Source organism: Symsagittifera roscoffensis, chromosome 3 (genome assembly GCF_963678635.1).
Source record: "Symsagittifera roscoffensis chromosome 3, txSymRosc1.1, whole genome shotgun sequence".
Taxonomy (NCBI): domain Eukaryota; kingdom Metazoa; phylum Xenacoelomorpha; order Acoela; family Convolutidae; genus Symsagittifera; species Symsagittifera roscoffensis.
In genome coordinates, this window is record NC_087064.1 from 63746926 (window position 1) to 63773401 (window position 26476).

The window sequence follows — 26476 nt, forward strand, 5'->3', positions numbered from 1 at the left end:
ATTCACATTCCATACAGTCAAATTCAGGGGGAATAGGTGAGGAAGCAATGAGTTCCCTTATACATGTAAGAGCCAGCACAGAAGCAGTGGTACTGAGTCATCCTTGTGTTCCATCAGGTGCTTCAGTGTGGTTCAAACTAATGTTTGTGAGGGTTGCGCCTCAAAAGTGTTACTGCATGGTACACCTGTTTTTTATTTATTTAAAGAACAATCTGTTGATTTGTTTGTTAGAAAATCTTAACTGGTGTCCATTAGAAAGTTTTAACTGGCGTTCATTATAGAAATGGAACATGTTTACTCTGTGAAGTTGGCCCAGGCTCTCGGCATCCAGACATCGGCTGCTACAAGTAACATGGGCGGCGGCAGTGGGTCTCCTCCTCTCTCGGTTCTGGACTTGGTTCCCAACGAGTATCACAATCAACTGCGACTAGTAGACTGGTCCTATAATGGTTTAATTGCTGTTGCAGCCAACGTGGCTGCAGGTGGCGGGACTGGCTGTTCCAATGGTTTCGAGAGAGCTGCTAAACAAAATCAACAGCCTGTAATCACAATTTTCGATTGCAATGAGCCTCAAGCCGTCGCAGTTTGTTCACCCCTAGACTGTTCTGTGAGAAGGGGTGCGGAAGATGAGCGACGTGGGGCAGGGGGAGGAGCTAATGAGAACGAGGAGGGGCATCAAAATGGAAAACAGCACAAAGAGGTGTGGCAGCGAACCATAATTCAATGTTTTTCGAAACGCAGCAAATATTCACTTATTTTTAGGTCTTATTTTTCCCATGTTGTTTATTTAAGCCAACTTATAATATTTAAAACTTTCTTCTTCTTATGCCGGTTTGAACCAGGTGTCGAAAGTAGAAATATTTACAAAATTTAAGCTTAGTGTTATACAACGGGCGGTCGTTTTTTGTTATATGCACGGCGTTTTTTCAATTTTCTGCCTTGCAAGGCTTTTTTAGGCCTCAGACTTTCCGTAACTCAATCAAATCAGTAAGAGCATATGAATGAAATTTGAGGGACGGCTTTATTTTGAATCTGGGGTTGAACAACCATTTTGTACTCTTTGCTTTTTTATGAATATGTTGATCACGCTTGTCACTTGCAAGCGTTATCAGGTTGAAAACTGTTTTCATAAAATCACTTGATTCAGTTGATAGCTTGATCTAAAATAACTTCAAACAGGTGTTTGTCTCATTACTCGGCTCTTCGATCCTTGAAGACGATAAGCAGCTTTAATTTGAGCACCTTTTTCATGAAAAATCAGGTACTAATCTCAATCACGCACGTTGAATGAGATTTCATTTGAATGTTTTTGTAGTCGCGATTCGAACTGTAATAAGAAAGTCGTGGAAAGTCCCAACGTCGAAAATTTGATATGAAAATTTTGGCTTGAAGCTCAAATTAAAGCGATAATAGGTAAATTGAGCGCCCATTTTTTTGGTGGAATGTTTTTTTTTGTAGGACGCAGCAGAAATATGATACATTATTTCAGTGTTTTTAGTACGAGAAAGTTACACACACCAAGCAGATAACATTGAAATTTTGAATAAAAAAGGATTTTTCTTTATTAAAATGAGGCTGCTCCCACTTCCTGTGCTACTTGGAACGCAACCGGTCATTCTTGTCTCGCTTTCTCTATCTTCTCTAGTAGATAGAAATATGTTAAATGATCGATGTTCATCACTACACTGAACAAATTGTGCAAAATGCTATAAGTGTACCAAAATGTACATCCGGGTGGACCTAAACGTCTCTCTTAACTGGCCCCACAGTCCATCCAAACACTACTTTCCATTTTTAACAATTCCGTCAACGCCACAGTTTCAACTCAAGTTGTATGTGACTTCGTCCGATTGAAATAGGAGGAAGGGGCTAGAACTCAGACACAGTTTAGAAAATGGAATCACGCCTCTGCCGGGCTTAAAACAATGACCTGCTGATTTAGATATAAGATGTGACATGTATATAAGTGGGACTAGGAAAATTATAACAGTTTTCTGGCAATGATTTCTGAAATTTATCCCATTGATTATTTCAAGCCCGATTCCAACGGAGGGTTTTCGTTCTTGTTTTTTTATTCAAATGAAAAGGTTGTTCTCAAGGTTACGCGTTGAAAGCTCTGATACTGGAAATTAGTGCTGTCCATTTTAATTGTCGATGATAGACTCTTTTGGTGCAAAAGATACGATGTTTACTTTTACACTTGCGAGAGCAATTGTCTTGTAATCGGGAATCAGACTTTTCATTTTTTTCCCTTTAACATTTTTTGTTTCAAATCTGTAAATTGTGAAGGTGCTTTATTAGTGAGCTTAGGAACTTCCAGATCCCTTGTGTGTGTGTGTGTGTGTGTGTGTGTTGTGTGTGTGCGTGTGTGTGGCTGGATGTGTGTGTGTGTGTGTGTGTGCGGATGAGTGTGTGTGTGTGTGTGCGCGTGTGTGTGGATGGATGTGTGTGTGTGTGTGTGTGTGTGTGTGTGTGTGCGCGCGCGCGCGCGGATGGGTGTGTATGGGTGGGTGGGTGTGGATGGGGTACCGTCACAGATTGGAGATAGCTTGGTAGCCGAAGCACGTATGAAATCGGCAGCTAGATCGGGTTCTTGGTTTCTGTTCGCCTCCGGTGGCTAGCAACCAAATATCTCATTTCTTTCTTAATATATTTGGGGCATTTTTGAGCCAATGTTTTTTGTCTTCTGTTCGTTGTAACAGTGCGGCCATGGGCCTAGCTCACTTTTCCCTTGTGTATGTAACAAGGGCGAATCTAGGATTTTCTCGACGGGGGGCGGAGTTTGGATTGATTTTCTGAGCTCTCCCAAATCACTATAAAGACCAAATTTTCTGCACCGCATGCAAATTTTTGATAAACAGGCCAAAAAAGGCGTTTTTAGGCAGTTTTTGGAAAATGTCGACCAAAAATCGTGTTTTTCGGCGCGCGCTCACCCCTTAAACTTAGTATAATTTGGCGCCATATGCGCCTTTACAAAAATGATAGGTTCAGTCAGCCAAAAAGGGAAATCTCAAAATAGTACAAAGATGGGACCCTTTGGGTCGGCAGAGGGTCGAATCTCTTAGAGGGGGCGTCCGCCGCCCCGCCTTCCCCTTAAATCCGCTGGTGGTATGTAGGGTGTCCCACAGAAAAGGAGCTCTGCTCTGTTTAGACTCAAGAGATGGAATTTTACACCGATTATCCTGATCAGCCTTCGCCTTCCTGGAGCAGTTATCCTCCTGTAATGCGTCTGAGAGGGTGGTTTTCTGGAACCTTTTCCAAGTAACTCAGCTATCTCTTTTCTCCCTTTTGTCGGCTCACATCTTTCCTCATGCCCTTATAAACTCTATTCCTGGAGTCTTTTTAATGCTGCTGGTCTCCAATCTGACCTCCATTTGAGCCTGGCTGTTGATCCTTTCCTTCCAGAGTGTTAAGTGTGTGCCAGCAGTTTTGCCGCGATGTTTAACCCTTCTTCAAATAGTGTATGTAGTTCTGCTTCCCCAAGGGTTTGTTTTGGCGGATAGCCTGCTGGGGTCGTAAGATATATTTAGCTGCTGCGTTGTTGCAAACCTCTACTTTTCTTGTGTTGGCGGCAATAGAAACATTCCCCGTATTTCAAAGGCGTAGGCGCCACTGGGTTTCATTTAACTTTAGTATAATAGTCATAAGTATTTGGCTTACGGTCCCTAATTTTTTCCGCCGATAGAACCCACTATTTAATCCTTTGATTCAGCTTTTCTTTGCGGTACTGGCTTGTATGTTAAGTGTCAATCTCGCCTCCAAGTATCACTGTCGATTTTTTTTACTTTATCACTTTCCTAGCTTGTTTCAGCTCCGATGTACATTAACAGCAGGTTTTTGGGTCAACGGTTAGAAGCAGTCCTAGGTTTTTGTCCATTGACAGTTCAAAATAGTTCACCTTAGCCTAAACCTCTCTTGAGCTTTATATAGGTTAGATCAGATTTACCGATTCTTCAGTTGTTTGCATTGGTCATTTGTATTTAGAGATCATCTGCGAACTAGTTGACGGTTCCAGAAGGGACATTTCTTTTTATAATTTTCGGAGGTTTGATGTTGCGAAACAGTGTAATAGAGGCGAAAGGGTGCTACCCTGTTGTGCGCCTTGGGAGAAGACAAGGGTGCAGCTGGACTGTTCATTGCATGTGACCAGAGCAAGCCTTCGACCATTTGAGCGCAACGCTCCTTAATCATCCGTCTACAAGGTCTTTCACAAGGCCTAGCCTCCACACTTTCTCAAACGCAGCTTAGAAGTCGATCGCTACAATAATAGTTAGTTTCTTGTTCTGAAGATGATCCCCTGCTGTCTGGGTAATGTTAGCAATGACATCATTTGATGAGGGATGAACCTGATAACCTGCCTGTTTAAGTGGTCTTAGACAGAGTTATCTCGCTCATTCGCCGAGGCGTACAAGAACCATGTTCTCCATCGTTTTTCCGATGCATGGAGGAGAGATACTTGGTCTATACGATTTTATCAAGTTTGCCGTTTTTTAAGAGCGGTGATATCGTTGCCGTACTCCAGTTTGTCGGCACCTGGCCTTCACACCAGCTTCTGTCGACTTACTATAGGAGTAGTCTTGTGCCTTGGACCTTGGTGCTTCAGCATCAGTATCATTGATTCTTTTCCCTTATTTCTCGGCTTTAGTTCCATCACTGCTTCATGCAGCTTGGCTTTACTTAACGATCCGTTGATTTCCGAATTCCAGTCCAACTTAAATGCTTTAACAGTGTAGAAACATATATGCAGTTTTGGAGTCGTGATTCGAACCTCATTGAAAATTTCAAAAAAGTTTGGTCTAATTTTGAGCTAATGAGATGAGCGTACAGGCTTACAATAGATTGTTTAAACTTAGTTTAAACAATCTCGAGTAAAGTTAGATATCGAACTTCAAAAAATGTCTGCAAAAAATGTTTGAAAATTTTTTCAAATTATTTAAAATGTTTGTTATTTTAGCCATTTTTCTACAAAAAAAAAAATCTTTTCCAATTGGCCTTTTTAACTTTGACTGTCGCATTTGCCTCATTTCTATTTTTTCATTCAGATTTTTTATCGCACCACACAGAAAAACACACAGTTTTCATTTGTTTTTTTTTGTTCTCCGCGCTAAATTAGGTACAACAAAAAATTATCGGAATGAGTCGAGTGATCGGAATGAGTCGAGACCAAATTGAAGCCTTTTTAGTCGTGATTCGAACGGCATTAAAAAAACTTCAAAAAGTCTTCTCTGTAATGGTTAAAATGTTTTATTTCAATTTCGAGCGAATACAAGCGAGCGAGCAGGCTTACAAAAGCTTATTTGAGCTCAATTTAAGCCTTGAAAGAAAACTTAATTTTAAGCAAGTTAAATTAGTTTTAAGAGCCATTTTGGGAACAAAAAACAATGATTTTTATTTGATTTTTTTCTAGTCATTTTTCTACCAAACTTTTTGTCTAATTTGCTTAGATTGTTATTGTCAAATATGTCTAAATTATAGTTTTGCATCAGATCATTTTATCACATCACGCAAAAAAACTACACTAATTTGAAAAAAAAAGATTTTTTTTTGTAGTTTTTGAATGAATATGGTCGGGATCATTCTGTTCTTTTTGCACAGTAACCGGCTATCCTTGCCTCTATATGGATTTGTATAATCAGAAAAGTGGTTATCATAAATTGTTCTTGAAATTTATTCAGAAACCTGTTCTTGAGCTTGGAGGTGGTTTTTTGCGCTCTTTGAGTTCATTGGCACTTTTCAACATTTGGTTGGTGATGTTTTTGCCACAATATGCGAAGTTCAGCTTGGCGTTGTGTTCCATCATGTCACTTGTTTTGTTTAGAGTGGCGATAGTAGTGGAAGTAGCGTGAACAACTTGCATTCTCTTCTGCCCTCCAGTGGCTGGTTGATGACAGTGCCCATGTTCTACACTCACCTCTGCTGGCATCCACATCACAAACAGGCTTGTCACTCTTAACTACAACAAAACAACAGTTCAATCATCAACAAATTTATACTTTTTACATTTAATTTCAGCATTTCTCGATTTAACTTAACTTGCGTTGCCAAGTCTACTTCCTCGCTTTTTCTGCAAACGCACATTTTTTACGGAATTTTAAATTCGGCACCTACTTTCCAATTTTTTTGTTCCGAGTTTCGAAGAATGTGACGGAATATTTGTGCTCGGGTGGTTTTTTTCGCCAGACAGGTTTTGAATTTTTAACTAGCCATTTCTGACGGAATTTTTTATATCAGCCAAAAGGTATTGTTGTCCTGCTCAAATTTGAAAAAGATATTTCACATGCGATCATGGATTTCCAAATTTCTAAATATCTTTAATTTTTGGCACTGTTGAATGTCCCCGTTTAGCAGCTGCATTTGAATTTCAACAAGCACAAACAATCCTTGAGAATGCATCAACATTCATTCCCTGAGTCAAATTAAATAAAATCTGTAAAAAAATATGATTAATTTGAAGACTGGCTTGAAGAATTTCTCTATTTAATGATCTTTCCTTACCAATTTATGGCTTTTTTAATTAACTTTAAGCCTCTAATTGATGTTTAGGAAAGTTACACGTTGAAAAGTTATCGAAGGCGTTTTTGTTTATAATTTATTCATTTCAAAATCCGGCTGATGAAAATTATGGATGCCATTTCTGAGGGGTAACTTGTCAAGAATAACGCTCATCTTGGACTAAACTTGAGTACATTTTTTGAAAAATCACATATTATCATGGATGTCCAATTTATCAATTGGGTTAAACAATTGGTTAAAAAATGGTTTTATAAACTGATTGAACCAATAACCAATTGGTTAATCCGATTTAAACAAAAACGCTTTCGATAACTTTTCAATACTGGACCATTGATTAGCTTTTCAATGAGTGCATTTTGAATCTACGTAAGGCCAAGGAATCGTTTTTCTTTTTCAACGCCACTCCAAACCTTCACACAGCCATGCTCCATCGATTGATAATTAACAATTTTGGAAATTTAATACAATTCGATGTTCAACCATATAAATCCCCCCAATCAATTTAGGGGGGGGGGGGGGGGGGTAAAATACGGAGTATTTATGTTAAATATGTTAAATGCATATTTTATACAGAATCAATTTTCAGATTTAATACAAGCTTGGGAAATAAAACATGAAAAAAACAAAGCTTGGGAAATAAACAAATGGTTTTATAGATGAAAAAATAGTGCTGTGAGGTGCTTATGAAGATTAAATTTTGGCGTGAAGTGCCTTCGGTTTGAAATCCCGGCTTGTTGTCCTAGACCCACAATTATATCTTCTTTCCTTATTATCATCGCGTTGAAAATAAATGCAGTATGCTGAAATTGAAATGCTTTTATTGAAGTGAGATGTTACGAATGTTAGAATTAACAAGACTGCTCGTATATCAGGGCAAAGCCCTGAATGTTCCGACTGTCCCTTTATTCATATCCAATAGTTTTTGTGGAAAAAAAATATTGAAAACTTTAACATTTTGGTCAATATCTAAGTGTAAAATTTTGAGTCGTACGAAATTAATACGACCATTTAGCTAGCGTCAATTCATTATGGAACGATTTTGTTGTGCGGGATAATTCGCCAAGCATAAATAATTCGCGTTACACTCTCAGAATTATGAGTAAACTCTTCAAAGCGCGCATAATTTAGTCCAGAACATGGAAAATTTGGCAATTTTCAAGCCCCCCAGAACCTTACAAAAAAAATCGTCGAGAGTTGAAATATCTTTTTACATTTGAACTCAGGAAGTCGATATCTTCAATGGGGAATAAAAATTTTTTGTTGAAAATCATTATTTCGATCGGTGAAAATTGACTGAATAAAAAAAACTACACCGAGCATAAATATTCCGTTTTCTTCGAACAAAAACTCGTAGTTGATAATTCAAAAACTTGAGGAATGTTGAAATTAAAAACTCGATGTTGATTCGTTCAATTTAAAGTTAAGTTTGTTGAAATATACATACAATCAGGCATGTTAAAATTAAACGCAAAATGGTATAATTTCTAATTATTATTACATGATAGCGTATTGGAGAACACTTTTTGGCAGGGACGTAAGACTGAAAGTTAATGTTCTAGAATTGACGCTTTTAGAAACGACGACTTGAACGTTTTCAAATACCGCCGCTGATGAAAAAACTAAAAGCCTCATTTTTATTCAATTATTTGATCGAGATATTTTACAATGTATTTTCTGCATGATATGATTGTTGAGGAGTCAAAGTAAAGTAGTTGAGACAAGACAACCCTGTTGTGTTGTGTTGTAATTGATGAACATCTCCACACACTAGTTGCTGGCGGCCGTTCAGAATGACTGCACGCTACACATCTGGACCAATCTCAGCTCCACTTTCACCAACGACTTCCAACTCTTCCTGTCAGTTGACTGGGGCCTGCAGGCCAGACTGTCCCCCCAGAGAACAAGGAGAGGAGGAGGCAGACACAGTTTGATGCCTGTGGCTGTGTGCTGGGTTAATTGTGAATTCCAGCACGTCTTCTTCACTCCTGGTCAAAGTCACAGTTAGTCAACTCAACTAACTCTTTCATGTGTTAGCTAATTCTTCGTCACTTTCTACCTTACGTCATTTGTACAGCCTTCAGAAAACGTCTATTTTTTGGATTTTTTTTTTCATTTTCTCGAAAAATGCCCTCACAAATCTTTGGTTAAATGAGATTTTGGGTTAAATGAATAGAACGGGTTGTAAGAAGCTCCTAGGCATAAGCGGGACAGTCCAAATTTTTTTAAACAAAAATTAAGGCCCTCAGAATATTTGAATTTTACAGTTTTTTGGAACTTAAACTTTTCTCAGAAACCGCCCTCTCAAATCTAAGATTTTGGGCTCATTCTAAATAACGAGTTGTGGGAAGCTCCCTTGCATAAGCGGCTGCGCCCACAATTTTCCACGCCAAAAGGTATGACCCTCGGAATAGTCATACCTTTGATTTTTTCGACCGTTTTTCATTTTTTGACTTTCTTCGAAAAGTACTCGTCTAAATCTGAAATTTTGGGATTGTAAGCACAAGTTGTGGAAACCTCCGCTAGAATAGTACACTCTCACGGGTTTTACCCTCACGGTTTTTGTCTTCTATTTTGGGCGGTTTGCTATTATTTTTCTGATAAATATCTTTTTATCTCGTAAATACTATCTGATTTTTTGGGCTCTGTTTTTGATTATTCGGCTATTGGTGGTTGCTAAAACTATTTGGTGGTTGCTTTCATTTGTTGTTTCGATTTTTTTATTCGATGGTTCCGGCTAAAGTCGCTGACTTATCTTCTATGTGATTTTCTTTTGTTCATTTTTATCGGATTACGTACTTATATTACAAGTATATTATTCTGCGTTGATTTTTTGTTAGTTTCAACCTTTTCAAAAAAGTTTAAATGAAATTTTAGGGTCGTATGTTTTTTTTCTTCAAAATTTTGTTCAAATCAGGGCTATTTATTGTTCAATTGTAAGATAGCCAACAGATAGGTTGAAAAGAGTCAAGGAAACAGAAAAAAGATGCGACTTTCGAATTTCAAAGAAAAAAAATATATGGCCCTTAAGTTCTTTGAATTTCACCAAAAATTCATGATTGACATGTTTTTGATAAAAATTAACCAAATTTAAAAAAAGCAGGATCAGTGACTTAATTTTTAATTTCACTGGGAAATCCTAAAAATAAATTTGACCTTCTGTACTATAAATCTTTTCACGCCATTTTTGGTTTTGTATTTGAAAAACGCGTTTTGTCTTTTAGCGAAAGAAATTAGATTGAATTCAAAAGTGCACCTCTACCTTAGTGGTTTCATATATTCATTTAAATATTTTAATGCACTTCTTTAGTTACTAGAGCGTTTAAAGACTTTTCCTGAAAAAAATCATCAAGACTTATATAAGAGTTTCTCTCCACTACGTTCATCGACTCTTAAAACTTCCGGTCGAATGTTTTGAAATGGATTTTTTTGTTTTATAAGTTTTCACTGGTTGTGTTTGATTTTTTGGTTTCTACATCTTAGTGCGTTTTTAAATAGTTTGCAAGAAATTGTTTGATAAGGCAATTATGAAGCTATGCGTTGATTCGATCACTTAAACTATCATTGCGAATCTAAATATAATTACTTCCCTTAACTGTTCTTGAAATTTGGCGTTTGTTTTTGCAAAACAGGTCATGAAACAAAAGAGGATGACGAGACTACAGCGGATGTGAAAATGGAGCAAGAATTTGTTGCAGCTTCAGCTTCAAGGGATTTGAAAGCAACCAAGAAGCTCAGCTTGTTTAAGCAAACCTCGGATAACGATTTTTCGGACCTGCATGAATCTTGTTACAACCTTTGTTTATGTATTGTTACTTCAAACGGCCGCCTACTAGCTGTAGTTCTGAACGCAAGTGGAGATTTCGTGCAGGAAGATTGCAATATTCTAACAACTGGGGATTCAACAGTTGCTCCTGTGAAGACAGACTCCTGGTTCCAAGCACCCAATAAAGAGTCTCAAATTGAGTCGGAGAATTTTGTGATCAAAGATGCCAAGTTTCATTGGGATGATGAAGGAAGATACGTGAGCTATGTCACGTCCAGAAAAGAATTAAGGATGGCCAAATATGAATTTCAGCTGCTAGACACTAACTTCAGCGAAAATGGTAAGCGTCTAACACCAGTGTCGTTCGTCCAACACGAGGGTAATTTTAAGCTGCCGTGGCCGAGTGGGGTGAGGCACTCGTCTCTCAACACGAGGGTCTTGAGTTCGAATCCCAATCGGTTATGGTTGGCTGTGTTCAACTGGGACCCGACTCCTCTGCGAGTCTCAGAAGCGTAACCATATCACTTTCAACTCGATTTGTTTGAATTGAAATTGCGCAGAATTATTGCGTGATTTTCTGAGCAATTCATATCAAAGTTTATGATATGAACAAAGTTTAAACAGTCTTCTGTCTGAAATTTGTGTTAACTTGTTTTGTTGTCAGACTGCCTTAATAGGCCTGTTTAAAAGTAAATGAGCGCCTTGATTTTTTTGTCCTTTAAATCATCAGGTTTTTTTTTCAGAAAAAGAAACCTAATTTTGTTTGGTGGTTTGACTTTTGATTTTTTCCATGGTTACATCGAATTCATTCGGCAAATGGGAGGTCATATATACTGCATTACTCAATAACATAAATGACAATGGCGCCAAAAAAGGCGCTTGACTTGCGTTCTCGAAAAGTGTTTTAATTTTGTAGCTCCAGTAGAAGATAGTATACCTATTGGTGTATTGTTCTCCTTTTAGTTGATTTAGAATTGTAAATGATAAACGATTTTGAATTTCGAAAATTTTTGTTTCTTGGCTTTTTTCTGATTTAATTCGAAACAACTTAGGTTTAATTTCAATTTAGAAAGTTTTGAAGAAATTGCTGTTTAAGAGTCAATGAACGTAGTTAAAACTCAATGGTCGAGATAATTTTTTTTTCATTGATTTTCCGCGATTTGAGTTTGGACTTCCTGTATATTTTCCAGCGCCTTTAAAAAAATACATATTGACTCAAATTAAGTTAACTTTTTCGAAAAAAAGCCAATCATAAATTGTTCTTAAACTTCAAAGATCTTTAAGGCCACATTATTTATTCTCTGAATTTCGAAAATTGATGTACATTTTTCTGTTTCGTTATTGTCATTGACTTTTTCTAACTGTGTTCAACTGGGACCCGACTCCTCTGCGAGTCTCAGAAGCGTAACCATATCACTTTCAACTCGATTTGTTTGAATTGAAATTGCGCAGAATTATTGCGTGATTTTCTGAGCAACTCATCAAAGTTTATGATATGAACAGAGTTTAAACTGTCTTCTGTCTGAAATTTGTGTTAACTTGTTTTGTTGTCTGACTGCCTTAATTGTTGTATAACTGTCTTTTTTTCTAACTGTTTGCTGGCTATGTTCTCAGATTTTAGGGGGAATGTTAGACGCTCATTCTGGTGTAAAATGTTTTGTAGTTGACTCGGTAGTTTTTGCGCAATGTAAGTTCAAACAAGTCGAGAAAGCTTCAGTTTTGGTGAAAGTCTCATCTCGAATTTGCAAATTTATTTGCGTGTTTTCTTGTAAGAGAGCCGTCCTTGATTAAGAGGCGACATGATTTCTAAATTAAAGCAGTTTTAACGCCTTGTAGAAAATGTTATATTTCAGAATTTTATTGAATCATAAAAATTCTCAAAACTGATTTGTAAATAACTGTAAATAAAAAAACATCATCTCTAAAGTCACCGAAGTTCTTTTTTGTTGCATATGACAGAGTATTTGTCATTATCATCTTGTATCACGCATCAAAAGCTAAAGGCGAACTCAAATGAAGGAAGCCTCCAGTTGAATAACTTGTTTTAGACCACATTGATTTGGTAATATGCGTGGGTTTTTTTCTCGAAATTACCGTTTGACTTTGAGTGAATCTCCAAGCAACGGTTGTGTTCGTTTTTGCCCGAAGTCTACCCAATTGGAAAAAAAACTTCAGGTTTTTTTTCGTGGTGTCTGGATAAATTAAAACAGCAACTAAATTACTACGTAATTTCTAACTCATGGGGCTTCATAAATTATTTTTAACAGGTCCAATTAATATTGGAAATCAGTTCGCAACACATCTTAGTAAAGACCTGCGTAAGGTGTCCGAAACTGGCATTTTAGTCCCTGTACCTCAATTTTTTGTTTTGAACCTTGAGGCGTGTTGTTTGATTGGCTTCGTTTTAAATTTTTAGGCGAACGCTTGCACATTGAAGTTCAAATTTTGAGAAGCTACGATTTATCCAGTTTCAATATCAGGGTAGAGCAAGTGGTCCAGTCGTCTCTGAAACAGACAACGTGCTTAGTTGAATCAAACGACAAGTTTATCAAATCGGGCAGAAAACGAAAACGGTCAACAAGTGACAAAGAGTTTGCGGATGAAACGAGCGACGAAGAAACTGAGTTACCAGATAGCAAAGTTAAAACTGAAATTGAATTGCAGAGGAGCGAAATAAGCAAGTGTCCAGGTGTGCTTAAAAGACGGCGACTTGTCAATTTCGATTACGTGGCTACTGAAGTTAAAACAGAGGCCATAAAAGTTTCTGTCCTTGTGGAAAACGAAAATACCGATTCATTTGAGGATAACAAAGTAAAAATCGAACCTCAACTTGAAGCAAACGAAAGTTTAGTTGACGAAAAATCTTTATTAGATAGTGACGTAGTTTCTGCAATTGAAGAGCCATTAATAGATTCATCTAATTATGAATATAAATTGGGAAAATATTCACAACTTGTATCACCTTCGGGAATACTTCTGAGCCCGAGACACTTTTATGATCCGTACTTACACGCAGCCAACGAAAAACACATAATTTTGTTTGACTCGGCAAAAGGAATGCATGTTTTTGATAGCGTTGATTTGAGTGCAATTGACTGTGATAACAATAATGATGGGAGAGGAAAAGAGTCGAAGCGGATGAAGAAAGTGGATGCCAGATTTGCCTGTTTGTCCCCCTTAGCACTGGCAGTAGCTGCATTCAACCCAGGTAGGCCCCGCTCTTGTCTGCTCTACTCCTGTGCCATCACCAGTTTCGTAAGAAGGGTTTTTGGATGTTTAAAGAGACGATGAACGTAGTGAAGACTATATAGGTTGTGATGATTGTGATTGTTGTTTTTCAGGAAAAGTTAAAATTTGTTCAGGCTCAAATTTAATTTTTCGCGGTTTGACTTTGGTTTCTTTTTAAGTCATGTTAAAAGGAAGGCAAACTCCACTATCGAACAACGAAAGTGTAAAGGTAACGAATAACGTGTTCGATTTCTAGCTTCGAAAAATGATTATCATTTTCAGATTTCCCGGAAGCCGGAAAAAAATAAACTTGTGGTCCAATTTTTTTTCAAAGTCAACTTTGTATTGCATTATGTTGGGGCATATACGCAAGATCTGCGTTTGTCGAAAAAAAAACTTTGCTTTGTCGGGTGCGCCAGCTTTCAATTTAAGAAGAAAGCTAAAAAGGAAAAGCAAGTGTTTGCAATTTTGGTTCGTTACCTATTAACACGACCAAAAGCTTACACAGATGATTTTTGCACGTTTTTGCGATCCCTTGCAGCAATATATATATATGGATCAATTTTTATTTGAAGACAGATTGAGTGAAGAATTGAAGAGATCGACTCGCTGGAAGTCTCTTTTGTCTTCGGTTTGAAATGTTTTTTTTTCGCATGACACAATGAAAATTTGAAGAGAAGCATTTTGAAGAGAAGCACAATTTGAAGAGAAGCTCAATGAAAATTTGAAGAGAAGAACAATGAAAATTTGAAGTAGCTGCTCGAATTATCAAGTGAGGTCTCTGCACAGCGACCGCGGGCTAATGTTGTTTTCATTAATAATGAGAAGGCGGCAAGTGTATTCATGAAACAGCTGATAATGGTGTGCAAAATTGTCAGTTGATGATGGTCAACTTACAGCGTATGCCCTGTTCAATGATGTATAATGTGTGGTTGTGTGTGTTTAGGAAGTCTGTCTGTGGACATTTCTATTCTGCCCCAGTCTCTTCTAGCCATGAAAGGGAAGAGAGGAGAAGGAGCAGAGATGGTAGGCGGCAGAGCCAGTGTAGAAGACACTGCTGCCGCCCTCATAAGGTCTGCTCTCTGTACTGGAAAAGACACTTGGGATCTGATGCTGACCTTGAAGTCCAAATGGTACCACTCAACTGAAATTGTGAAAGAGTTTGTGAGCAGTCTTCTTATCAAGTAAGCTAAGCGCTATGGCATTACAAATGCAGCCAAAGAATCCACGACTATTGATATCGATATTTTGGTGGTCTAAAAGCTGTGCTACAGCTTGCTAAGTTGTCTAATTATGAATCAAATGCTTTTTGTTGTCCTGAATAAGATGAAGGCTTGTTTTGAAATTGAATTAAAATTTAGAAAGTGGAATGAGGGAAAGAAATACGAAAAGCTGTTGTCGATGTGTGCCGTGTTGTCAACGAGGGCGGCGAACGAAACAATGGGACTGTCTGTCATCTCCTTCGGACTGAACATGGAGCTGAAGCTGCTCAGAATTCACGCGTTTTACAATCTCATCTTCAAGTCAGTAGAGACGAAAGAGTGGCAGAAGCTTAAACATTACATGGCACAACCGGAACCAGATTTAAACGACGCCATCATCGCCTCAGAGTTGGAAGCGTTTCTGCTGAAAGAATCAGAGTTTATGTTGATGCTGCCTATAATACAAGCTGTGTATGATTCAGTACTGTTGGTTTTCAAATTGATTTGCGATGGCAAACACGCTTATTTATTGAATCTAGAGAAAGTTTTGACACTTGTGAAGAAGTTGCTGTTGCTGCAGACCCTGTGGATTAGCCAATCTGGCATTCGAGTGAAGCATCAGCCGGTGTTTGAGAAATACGTGCAGTCAATTGACCTGAAAAGGTTCTTCGCTTTAAGCTGTGAAGCTTTGGTCACAGCTGAGAAGGAAAGAAAGAGAAAAGAAACACATGCACATGTCAATGAAGAGTGGACGGAGGTGATGAAGAAAGTGGCCAACTTGCTCAGACTGTTCCGACATGTCAACTTCGAGTCATCCAATTGTGCGTCTGGAGTTTTTGCCTTATATGGTAGAAACAGTAAGCAGTTAGTATTCACATGCGACGATATAAACGAGCCCGTTCGACACTTTCCCAATCCGCCCAATTCGATAGTAGATGAAGTCAGGTTCTTGAGGTTGGGTGTTCGACCAATCACTGATCTCAAGCAGTGTTCCAGGTGTGGCAAACGACAGGGGCTGAGAGCGAAGAAGCAGTTCAGATGGCCGCTTTGGGAAGCCATCTGGAGTGAAAGGTCAGTCTGTGAATTGCTAATCAACTAGTAGAATATCTCGTCTTACCGCGTGTTGATCAAAAGTTCCTCCCACGTGTTCAATGTATCTCAATATCGCTCGCTTTTTAAAAAAAAACAGTATTTTGTAGAAGTGTGAAATGACAAGCATAAGGCTAGTTATAAAAATTGGGTAAATTACCTGAGGAGAGTAGTACACCAATTGTTAGTAAGGGTAGTTTTAAGGGTTGAGTCAAAGGAGTTCCATGCAGTTGGGCATCAGTTGAGTAAGTACATGAAAAATAATACAATAGTAAATCAGGGATAAAACTAAGGTAAATATAATATCATAAATAGGGATATTATATTACATGGTACGGGGAATACTAAAAGGCGAACGTTAGAAAAAGGGGAACTGTTAATAAGGGGGTTATTCAGAAAAGTTGATATTAATCCCGAGTTTTCGTATAAATTGAAACATTGTTTTACCTGAAAGTTTGTCATTTTCTTGTAAGTCATGCTGTTTTTGAAAAGTTGAGAGAAACGAGAGAGTCCGCTTGGCTGTAATGTCAAAAGTCAAGTTGAGAGAAAGGTGACCTTAATTGTTTACAATTAACACCCGCCCACATTTGCAGAGCTTGCAAATAAAGTATTGAATAAAATAGTAAGGATACGGTAAAATACAAAGATAAGGGAACCAGTAGATAAGGGAACCAGAAATTGTTCTTTTTCATCTTCATCTTGGTTTGTCTATCGTTGAGCTGATTGTCTTAGTTGAATTGACGAGTCGTAGATTTGTTCATCTTTGTCGAGTTGATATGTTGAAGGCTGAGTTGCGTGATTATTTGGTTGGTTAGCTATTTGGAGCTTGGTTACTGCGAAACTGGGAAAACGCGGCTCAATTTGACCACAGGTCGAACTTTGAATCCAGTTGGCGTTTTCAGCTTCACTGAGCGGACTATTCCATCTTGTCCAGGAAAGGTTTCCACCACTTTAGCAAGAGGCCACAGTCCACGAGGTGTAAAATCCTCCAACATCCAGACCATGTCGTCGGGTTGCAAATTGGAAGTCGCAGAAGTCCACTTTGATCGTTTCTGCTGACCTGGTAAGTACTCTCGAAGAAAGTGATTCCAGAAGTGATCTGCGAGTAGTTGGGATGCTTTCCATGATTTTGACAGAGATAAATCCTTGTCCTTGAAGATACCAGGCGGTAAATTTGGAGTTCCACGACCAAGAAGGAAATGGTTGGGAGTGAGAGGCAGATCATCTTTGATGTCGTCAGACACATTGGTTAAAGGTCGTGAATTCATGGTTGATTCAATTTCGGTCGTGAAAGTAGCCAGTGTTTCATAGGAGAGTGTTCTTGATCCGATGACTTTGTACAGGGAAAGTTTAAATATCTGAACTAGTCGTTCCCAAGAACCACCAAAATGAGGGGCCGCAGGAGGGTTGAATTTCCATTCGAGTGATACGTCCAGCTGATTGATGCTTTCCACAAATTCTTTGTTCTTTTCCAAGTTGTCTAGACATTTCTTCAGCTCAGAATTGGAGCCCACAAAACTTGTCCCACAATCAGAAACCATTTTCGATGGTTTTCCTCGCCGGGCAAAAAAGCGTCTGATACAAAGAAGAGTGCTGTCTGTCGATAGTCCTAATGAGATTTCAAGATGCACAGCTCTGATCACTAAGCATGTGAACAGTAAAATATACGCTTGGTATTGTTTTCCTTGAAGGATGATGGGAAAAGGTCCAACGTAGTCCAATCCAGTCGTTGCAAAAGGAAAATGATTTTTTGATGGCAGTCGATCAATTGGAAGATCTGACATCTGAGGGTAGTCGACTTGTTGTTGCATTCTTCTGCAGGGTATACAACTGTGTATGATACTTTTCAGCATGACGCGGCAGCGAAGAATCCAGTAGTTTTCCTGTGCTATGGCCATTGCTTGTTCCTTTCAGCAGTGGGAATGTAGAACATGGATGTTAGCTAACAGCAGGCGAACATTGGGGTTTTCACCAGCGAGAATGATTGGATATCTAGCTGATAGCATGATAGGGGCACGCGTGAGACGTCCACGAGAACGCAGGATACCGAAGTTGTCCACAAACGGTGCTAATGTTCGAAGTCTACTTTTGCCTTCAATTGGTTTTTCTTTTTTGATGTCTGAAATTTCAGAGACAAAATCTGTCCTTTGGGCAGTTTTAATTATGAGAAAGTGCGATTTCGTTAGATGCAAGAGTTGAAGATCGACCTTCGACTGTTTGTTGATCTTCCGTTTGAGATTTTCTGCGAATAAGAAGCAGTATGCAACTGTCCGTATTAGTCTTTTCCAGTTGCTGAAGCGTTTGATGTCAAATATAGGCTCAAATTTAGCCTCTAATGAAGTAACGAATACAGGAATGTTCTCAAGCCGAATGTTTTCCTGTGAAGGCCATTGAGAAGAATCGTTCAACAGAAATTCTGGTCCTAGTAGCCACCGACAGCTTGAGGTCATTTCTAAAGCCATGTATCCTCTGGTACCGTCGTCAGCAGGATTTAGCAGAGTTGGAACGTGAAACCACTGTTCAGGTTTAGAAACGTCTAAAATTTTCTGAAGCCGATTAGCGACGAAAATTTTGTGTCGTATTTCAGGTGTTCGCAGCCAATACAAAACAGTAGTACTGTCAGACCAGAAATAAGTTTTTTCAACTTTGAGGTCAATTTCCTCTGAAACAAAGAGCGATAGTTGGGCAGCATATACTGCAGCTTGCAACTCGAGATTGGGAATTGTAACACGTTTCATAGGAGCGACTCTTGTCTTTCCTATTATAAACTTCAAAGATGTGGAGCCGTCGCTGTAGACTATTCTTAGGTAGCAAACAGCAGCGAGAGCGAATTCTGATGCATCACAAAACGTGTGAAGCTGGATTGAAGCAGGGTTTTCTTTATCAAAGAAGTTCCTTTGGAATGAAACAGTTTCGAAATTTTCCATTTCGTCTACCCAAAGTTTGAAATCGGGAAGTTTATCCGTGTCTAATGGAGTATCCCACTTAACACCTTGTGACCAAACAGATTGGAGAACTTTTCGAATCCGAATTGTCAATGGAGCCACTATTCCGAGTGGGTCAAATAAAGAAGCGGTATACTTCAGGAGTTTCCGTTGCGTAGCAATGCCAATACGTAGAATTTTTACAAACTTTTTGTTATCGATGAAGTAGCAGTCAGTGTTGGTATTCCAGTGAACACCGAGAACTCGTTGATGTTTAGGCGTTGGATCATTAGGGCTGACTAAAATATTTGGATCAATTGAATCCAGGAATGGTTTACTGTTTGAGTTCCACTTATTCAAGTTGAACCCACCTCGAGATAAAGATCCTCGTAGTTGTGTCATTTGTTGGAGGGCTTCTTCTACCGTTGACGAAGTGACATACAAATCATCCATGTAGATATTCCGTTGAATGATTTCAGAAGCCAGAGGAAAGTCGTTTTTACTGTCTGATGCACATCGTCGTACTGCGTAGCAAGCCACGCATGGTGAGTCTGTGGCACCGAAAATGTGTCGTGTATATTCGTGAGTTTCTAATTTACCATTTTCTTTCCAAAGGTATCTTAGAAAAGGTCTATCCTTTGGGCTGACTAGCACTTGCATAAACATAGCATCTATGTCAGCAGATATTGCTATTTTATTTTGTCGAAAGCGAATTATGAGACCTGTTAAGTTGCACAAAAGATCGGGCCCTTTGAGCAAACTCGAGTTGAGGGATTTACCCTGAAAAATGCTGGAAGCATTTGAGACTCGTCTAACTTTGTCTGGTTTGTTGACATTTGTCACTGGATGATGCGGCAAATACCAAGATTTGATTGCAGTGTCATGTTTTGCATCTATTTTGGTGACAAAGCCTTTTTCTAAGTCAGTGATGACTGTTGCGCGGTATTTCTCCCTTAAATCAGGTTTACTTTTAAGGCGAAATTCGAGGCTGTTGAGTTGCTTTTCAGCTAGCCAACGGTTATTTGGAAGATCAGTATCCTCTTTCCAAAGAAGGTCAATTTGATAGTGACCATCTACTAAAGTACAAGAGTTTTCGAGAATATCGATTGCTCTTTTATCCGATTTGGAGTGCGAGCGTTTTGAAGAAGCGATGCCTGTGTTTTCTATTTTCATCCAGTTGAGAACTTTCTGGTATAATTTTTCATCTAAGTTATTGTGTGAATGAACTTGTGTGAAGTTCACCGGAACAGATGGAACGGAATTATATTGCGTTTTGTTCCGACCTGTGCATGTCCATCCCAAAAGGGTTTCGATAGCCCAGGGAACATTCTTGGGGCCATCAACGGTATTTTTGATCTCATGATATTCTGGATTGTTGTTTCCGATGACTAGCGATATGCTATTGTCGTTTAAGTCCGGGTATTTAACATGCTTTAAATGTGGAAAATTGTTGCACATTGCGTTTAGTTGAAAAATATCAACTGGGGCCAAATTATTTTCATCTACCGTGAGTACGTCATCGAGCGTCATTGGAGTCGATGTGCTTTTGTATGGTCTAATTTGTACATCCACAGATGTAACTTGAACTGACTTGGTCTCATGATATCCAGATATGGGAAGTGAGTGCTTCTTGTTGACGTCCAAGCCTAGTTGAGTTGCCACTGAGTCCAGTAGTAGAGTTACGCAGCTACCACTATCTAAGAAAGCGTAGGTACAAAGTGTTTTATCACCATTTGATAATTCGATTGGTACAAAAGCTGATTGACCTGATCTCTGACAAGCTATTGCGCGATTCACTGCAGCTTTACTAGGGTTTTTTCCATAAGTATCAGAAGGATCGTGGAGTAGAGTGTGGTGTTTTTTACCACAATTATCGGTTCGACAGAGCGATTTCGAATTGCAGTCAGTAAACCTATGATTCCCTAGACAGTTAAAGCATAAGTGCATTTTTCGGGCATGCTCTTTTCGTTGCTTAGGGTCTAAAGCTTTGAAGTGCTCGCATTTGTAGAGAGGTCCACAGGTGTCTCCACTAGGACAAGCATTCGAGTTTACATTATTCTGAGCACGAGAGTTTTGTTGATCTCCCTGATGGTTAAAGCGCTGATTTTGATTTCCTACACCATTTGTAGTAAAACCATTGAAACGGGAACCACTAGGGTGTTTAGCGTTTCCAGAAGAATTGTTAAAATTGTTATTGTTTTGGTTTCGGAAACCTGTCGGAGGCATGTCGCGACACGCCTGTGCGTACCGTTGAAACCATTGTGCTAGATGTCTCAAGGAGGGTTGATCGTAGTCTTTGTCGATGACGAAGCGATTCCATTCTAATCTCACAGGGTCGGGAAGCTTTGCCAGAGCAGTGTTCAAGTTTGTTGTAGAACAAATATCGTGAACAAAACCAAGTTGCTCAAAAGTGTCCACTAAAGTTAGGAGAAAAGCAGAAAACTGCATGTATGATTCTGGTTGAGCCAGATTTGGAGGTTTGAAATTTGCAAGACGTTGCAAAAAAGAGTTGACAATTCTATTGGTATTGCCAAAGTTTTCACGAAGACGTTGTAGTGCTAGTTCGTATGTGTCGCCGTTTGCACCATAACCAGCTATCATTAGTTTAGCTGGGCCAGTTACCAATGATTGAAGATGGATCATCTTTTCAGTTGGAGACATATTAGAATTATGAATCGATGATACGAATACACCATACTAGTGCAACCAATAGTTGGGATTGCCATTGAAAATTGTAGGCTTCAGTTTTGGCACTGATCGACTGAATGTAGCAGAAGTGTCGCTTGAATTAGTTGCCAAAGCTCGATTGTTGTTGTTAGGAGGGTTTGCAGCACTAGCTTGTTGTGAGCTGTGGTTAGGAACATCACTAGCAAATGGATTTGAAAATGAATGGTCGCCTTGAAATGGCGCCGAAAGGTTGTCGTCAGCGGCAGCTGTTCTTGCATTGCCTTGAGTATTGTTGCTCATGGTTATAAGGTTGTTGTTTGGTATATCCATTATGTTTGCAGTCGGCATGGAGGTTGCGGTTTCCTGTGGGAAAATTGAAGTAGCATTTTCTTGAGCGCTGTTATTTGGAATTGTAGAAGTAGCAGGATTTGATACTTGTTTTTTCAAATATTTTTTCACTTTCATTGAAAATACTCGGATTTTCTGTTTCAACTGTACTGTCCAGTGAGAATGTTCATCAAAATCGTGTTCAGAACCAGCCTGTAACATTTGATCGTTCAGGGTATCAAGTTTTTGTTGGAATTGAGACAATTCAGTGAACGTTTCATTGATGAGTTCAAGATCATCTTCTTCCTCGTAGATGTTGTTTTCGAGCATGTCGATCAAAGTATTGATCTCCATTTCGTGATGACGTCGAAGCGAAACCAGTTTTCGAACGCCAGTCTCTTGAACGTTTTGATTGGTATCTTGCGTTTGGGTACCATTTTGTTCCGAAGGATCGCTGTCATTGTTTTGCGTCGTTTTATTTCTACCGGATGGGGCCATACCTTGAACCAGGAGACGTAAACCAATACCTACCAACTTATACCAGTATATGAATTTACCTTTACCAACCTACCAACTTATACCGAATACCACCGATGCTCGTAAGAAGGAGCGAAATAATGGATAAAGTTTAACCAATTACCACTGTACCTTACCACTTGTACCTACCTCCGAGGGAAAATTGAGCGGTCGTTCGAAGTGTCCTCGGTATTAACAATTAACTGCGATTTTAAAGCTAGTCCAAGAACCTACCTGGTCCTACCAGCCTACCGACCCTACCTACCTACCAATTACCAGTATAAACGGCAAAAAAAACCGGGTGCAAAGATTAGCACCAATGAGTGTTGACCTCCCAGAGGACAACTGAGGATGACGTATTTACCTACCTACCTGTCGCTATTTAGCAGACGACCGAATTGTGATTGCTGACCTCCCAGAGGACAACTAAAGTTGATGTACCTGTTTACCTACCTGTCCTAATACCGTAGATTTATCCCTGTGCAATAAAATTTGCACTTATACCAGTTGACCTCCCAGAGGACAACTTGCCTTTATCGCTGTAGCGTAGCGAATGAGACGAACTAGAGTTGTTCGAAGCAGTTGATGAGCTAAACGAAGCTCGAATGTAGCCACGAACCCAGTGAGGCTCGAAGCAGCAGAGGAAATGAGCTCAGGTAAAGCTCGACAGGAAGCAGCCAAGAACCGAGAGGCTCAAAGCAGAAAATAAGGTGAGCTAAGACGAAGCTCGAATGTAGCCACGAACCCAGTGAGGCTCGAAGCAGCAGAGGAATGAGCTCAGGTAAAGCTCGACAGGAAGCAGCCAAGAACCGAGAGGCTCAAAGCAGAAAATAAGGTGAGCTAAGACGAAGCTCGAATGTAGCCACGAACCCAGTGAGGCTCGAAGCAGCAGAGGAAATGAGCTCAGGTAAAGCTCGACAGGAAGCAGCCAAGAACCGAGAGGCTCAAAGCAGAAAATAAGGTGAGCTAAGACGAAGCTCGAATGTAGCCACGAACCCAGTGAGGCTCGAAGCAGCAGAGGAAATGAGCTCAGGTAAAGCTCGACAGGAAGTAGCCAAGAACCGAGAGGCTCAAAGCAGAAAATAAGGTGAGCTAAGACGAAGCTCGAATGTAGCCACGAACCCAGTGAGGCTCGAAGCAAGCGGAATAAGTGAGCTCAGATAAAGCTCAAACAAATGTCATGTCGAAGAACAATGACGAAAATTGAGAGTCCAAAAAGAACTCGAATCAGGTAACCAAGGAGTCGGGCAATAAGAAAGCAAAAGTGTCAGAAAACACTTGAAGGAAGGAAGCAATGAAGGAAGCAAAGGGCCAAGAAAGGCTCGGAAGGAATATACAAGGCGTCAGATAAGACTCGGAAGGAATGAATGAATGAGTAGGGAAAGACTCGGAAACGAACAACAAATGGGTCGAGAAAGACTCGGAAAGGAATGAAACATTGAGTCAGAAAAGACTCGGAAAGGAACGCAAAAGGCAATAAAGACTCTGAACGGAATGAAAAATGAGTCGGGAAAACTGAAGTTTTTTCATAAATGAGTCACAAAAGACTCGGAATAGCAAAGCAACAAAAAACGAATTGAAAGGGGAAAATTGATGAAAATAACTTAATACATTATTCAAAGTAAATGAAGCTATGAACAATTGAAACGTTTAAAGTTTACATGGGTTAGAAATCAAGAGCAATAATTGATCTTTTTTTTTTTTTTAAAAAATGTAAATCAAATAAACTGCGATTAACTGTAAATAAATGAAATAATATTGTAATGGGGAAGTATTATAACAAGATATAATAAACCGCAGACGTAAAAACTGGGGAGGAAAAACAGTAACTAACCATAAATTTTTGGTTGTGGGGGAATAAAAAACACAGTGTAACGAGCTAATCAAAACTTTTTCGGGGCGCCAATATAAAAATTGGGTAAATTACCTGAGGAGAGTAGTACACCAATTGTTAGTAAGGGTAGTTTTAAGGGTTGAGTCAAAGGAGTTCCATGCAGTTGGGCATCAGTTGAGTAAGTACATGAAAAATAATACAATAGTAAATCAGGGATAAAACTAAGGTAAATATAATATCATAAATAGGGATATTATATTACATGGTACGGGGAATACTAAAAGGCGAACGTTAGAAAAAGGGGAACTGTTAATAAGGGGGTTATTCAGAAAAGTTGATATTAATCCCGAGTTTTCGTATAAATTGAAACATTGTTTTACCTGAAAGTTTGTCATTTTCTTGTAAGTCATGCTGTTTTTGAAAAGTTGAGAGAAACGAGAGAGTCCGCTTGGCTGTAATGTCAAAAGTCAAGTTGAGAGAAAGGTGACCTTAATTGTTTACAATTAACACTAGTGTATATTACTTTTGGCCTAAATGAAATTGAAGAGGATGAGCTGTTGAGACTGGGGCTTGACTGTTAGGTGTCAATGTGGGGGTAACTGGAGACGAGTGGTGATGGGGTCTGCAGACAGTGTCCGCGGTAGGTCCTCTGGGGCAAACACTCTAGGCGCAGGAGGAGGAGGAGGAGGAGGCATTAAGGCCGGCAATGGAAACGTTGCTACTCCTCAAAGTGAAGCCAACAAGTGAAGCAATTTGCAATTGATGACTTATTGCTATTCTTCTGAAGATGACAACTGGCGCTGTTACAAAGAGAATCTCAGATAATATGAACGTGCAATTGTAAAAATATTAATAACAGGGAGAAGATGTATGTTCTGTTAAATTTTAGCTCAAAAAACTCTGTTGTCATTTCCGATCAAATTTATGTGATGTTATTGCCGTAGATTAATTCATTTAATTTATTGTTCTCCATTGAAAGTTTCATTCAATTCGCTGTAGATAGAAGTGTAACTTGATTCGGTTCGGTTCACCGCGGAGATTCATTTGTTAGTTGAATGATTTCAGACAAGTGTTATGTTCGTTTTGATTGAGGAGTGCTCTGCAGACGACGTGCATCAATAGCGTTCATTACTCGGCTGCTGCTGCTGTTCTCTGCTACCAAATATGGAAGGTGTTGGGTGTCGGGTGGTGCGTGGGCCAGACTGGAAGTGGGGCAAGCAGGACGGGGGAGAGGGTCACGTGGGCACTGTGAGGAGCTTCGAGTCGCCGGAGGAGGTGGTGGTGGTGTGGGACACAGGCACAGCTGCCAACTACAGATGTGCGGGCGCGTACGATCTTCGCATATATGACTCATCACCAGCAGGTCAGCTCATTCTGTTGCAAATGGTAAACTACTATTTTACTACCCTAATGGTAAACTACCATTTGCAACAGAAGGTCTCCAAATGGTAGTCTAAATGGTAGTTTCTCTTTAAATAACTGTTCAGCGTAGCCAGACTGGCAATCTAAGACATTTGAGGCGATTTCAATTTTGATTTCGCAAAGTTTTCAACTGATAAAAGATGAGGTTATCACAAATGATAATGGAGTGGACCTAACCTTATGCATAAACACTAAGTGTGTTGAGTAACGTTATAGATGGTGATGAATGGCGATTGTTTCCACTACCTTTGAGCTGTGTGCTATACTAGTATGTTGTTTCTGTTCCAGGCATCAAACACGAGGGTGTGAGTTGTGGCTCGTGTGGGGTGTCGCCCATCTTCGGGGTAAGGTGGAGTTGTGCCGAGTGCACCACCACCACCACCAGCAACAGCAGGACAGCAGACACCTCGGTGGACTTGTGCAGCTCCTGCTATCACTCAGACAAACACAACATCAGACACAGGTAGCACTCACATGGCTATTATTTCATGCAAATTCATTTTAACCAGCAGAGACAAATGAAAGTGCAAATATCTCAAAAAAGAATTGTATTCCCAACCCGTTAGAGTAGCTGATTACTTTCACCTCAAACAACCACCACTTCATCTCTCATTTTCCTGCTCAGTGTTTCATGGGAAATGAGAACCCAAACAAGTAGGTAAACACTGGGCTAGTCTCGTTGCTGGAAACGGCGGTCTCTTTCCTTAACCAGGGTCTACCCGAGCACGGGGAAACAGAATCCTCATACTGAATCAATGTCCATACACTCGAGTACTGAATGCCAAGCCAAAACGCCTGCAGACAAAGTGGCTACCGCGGAACCTCCTTGGATAGAACCATATGTGAAGCATCTCTTCTGAGCCTACACCTGGTGACCGGTGTCCTGTCGACTCAACACTGGCTCCTAGCCTCCACTATTAAACACTTTCCAAGCCCTCCATGAGGTGTCCACCGGTATGGAAGAAATGTACCTTTTGAACAAATAAAAAAC

General features: G+C 39.5%; 3 protein-coding genes across 3 annotated transcripts in view; 2 read left to right on the top strand and 1 right to left on the bottom strand.

Moving 5' to 3' along the window:
- Window positions 1-283: 283 nt before the first annotated feature.
- On the top strand, window positions 284-25041 carry LOC134841468 (uncharacterized). The gene is made up of 9 exons (XM_063857476.1): window positions 284-700; window positions 5819-5938; window positions 8285-8513; window positions 10143-10616; window positions 12693-13484; window positions 14451-14688; window positions 14866-15570; window positions 15703-15777; window positions 24645-25041. The coding sequence occupies exons 1-9, from the start codon at window positions 284-286 to the stop codon at window positions 24808-24810; spliced, it is 3216 nt and encodes a 1071-aa protein (XP_063713546.1). The 3' UTR covers window positions 24811-25041.
- LOC134842924 (uncharacterized) lies at window positions 17706-21381 on the bottom strand. The gene is made up of 2 exons (XM_063859454.1): window positions 20486-21381; window positions 17706-20416 (listed from the first exon to the last, which is right to left on the bottom strand). Exons 1-2 carry the CDS (start codon window positions 21378-21380, stop codon window positions 17706-17708), a joined length of 3606 nt encoding a protein of 1201 aa, XP_063715524.1. The 5' UTR covers window position 21381.
- A 91-nt stretch (window positions 25042-25132) lies between the features above and the next one.
- LOC134841469 (E3 ubiquitin-protein ligase MIB1-like) overlaps window positions 25133-26476 on the top strand; it is a 48614-nt gene continuing 47270 nt past the window's right edge. The window contains exons 1-2 of the mRNA XM_063857478.1: window positions 25133-25426; window positions 25774-25948. Coding sequence (XP_063713548.1) covers window positions 25228-25426; window positions 25774-25948 — 374 coding nt within the window. The 5' untranslated portion in view covers window positions 25133-25227. The remainder of the gene's footprint in view (window positions 25427-25773; window positions 25949-26476) is intronic.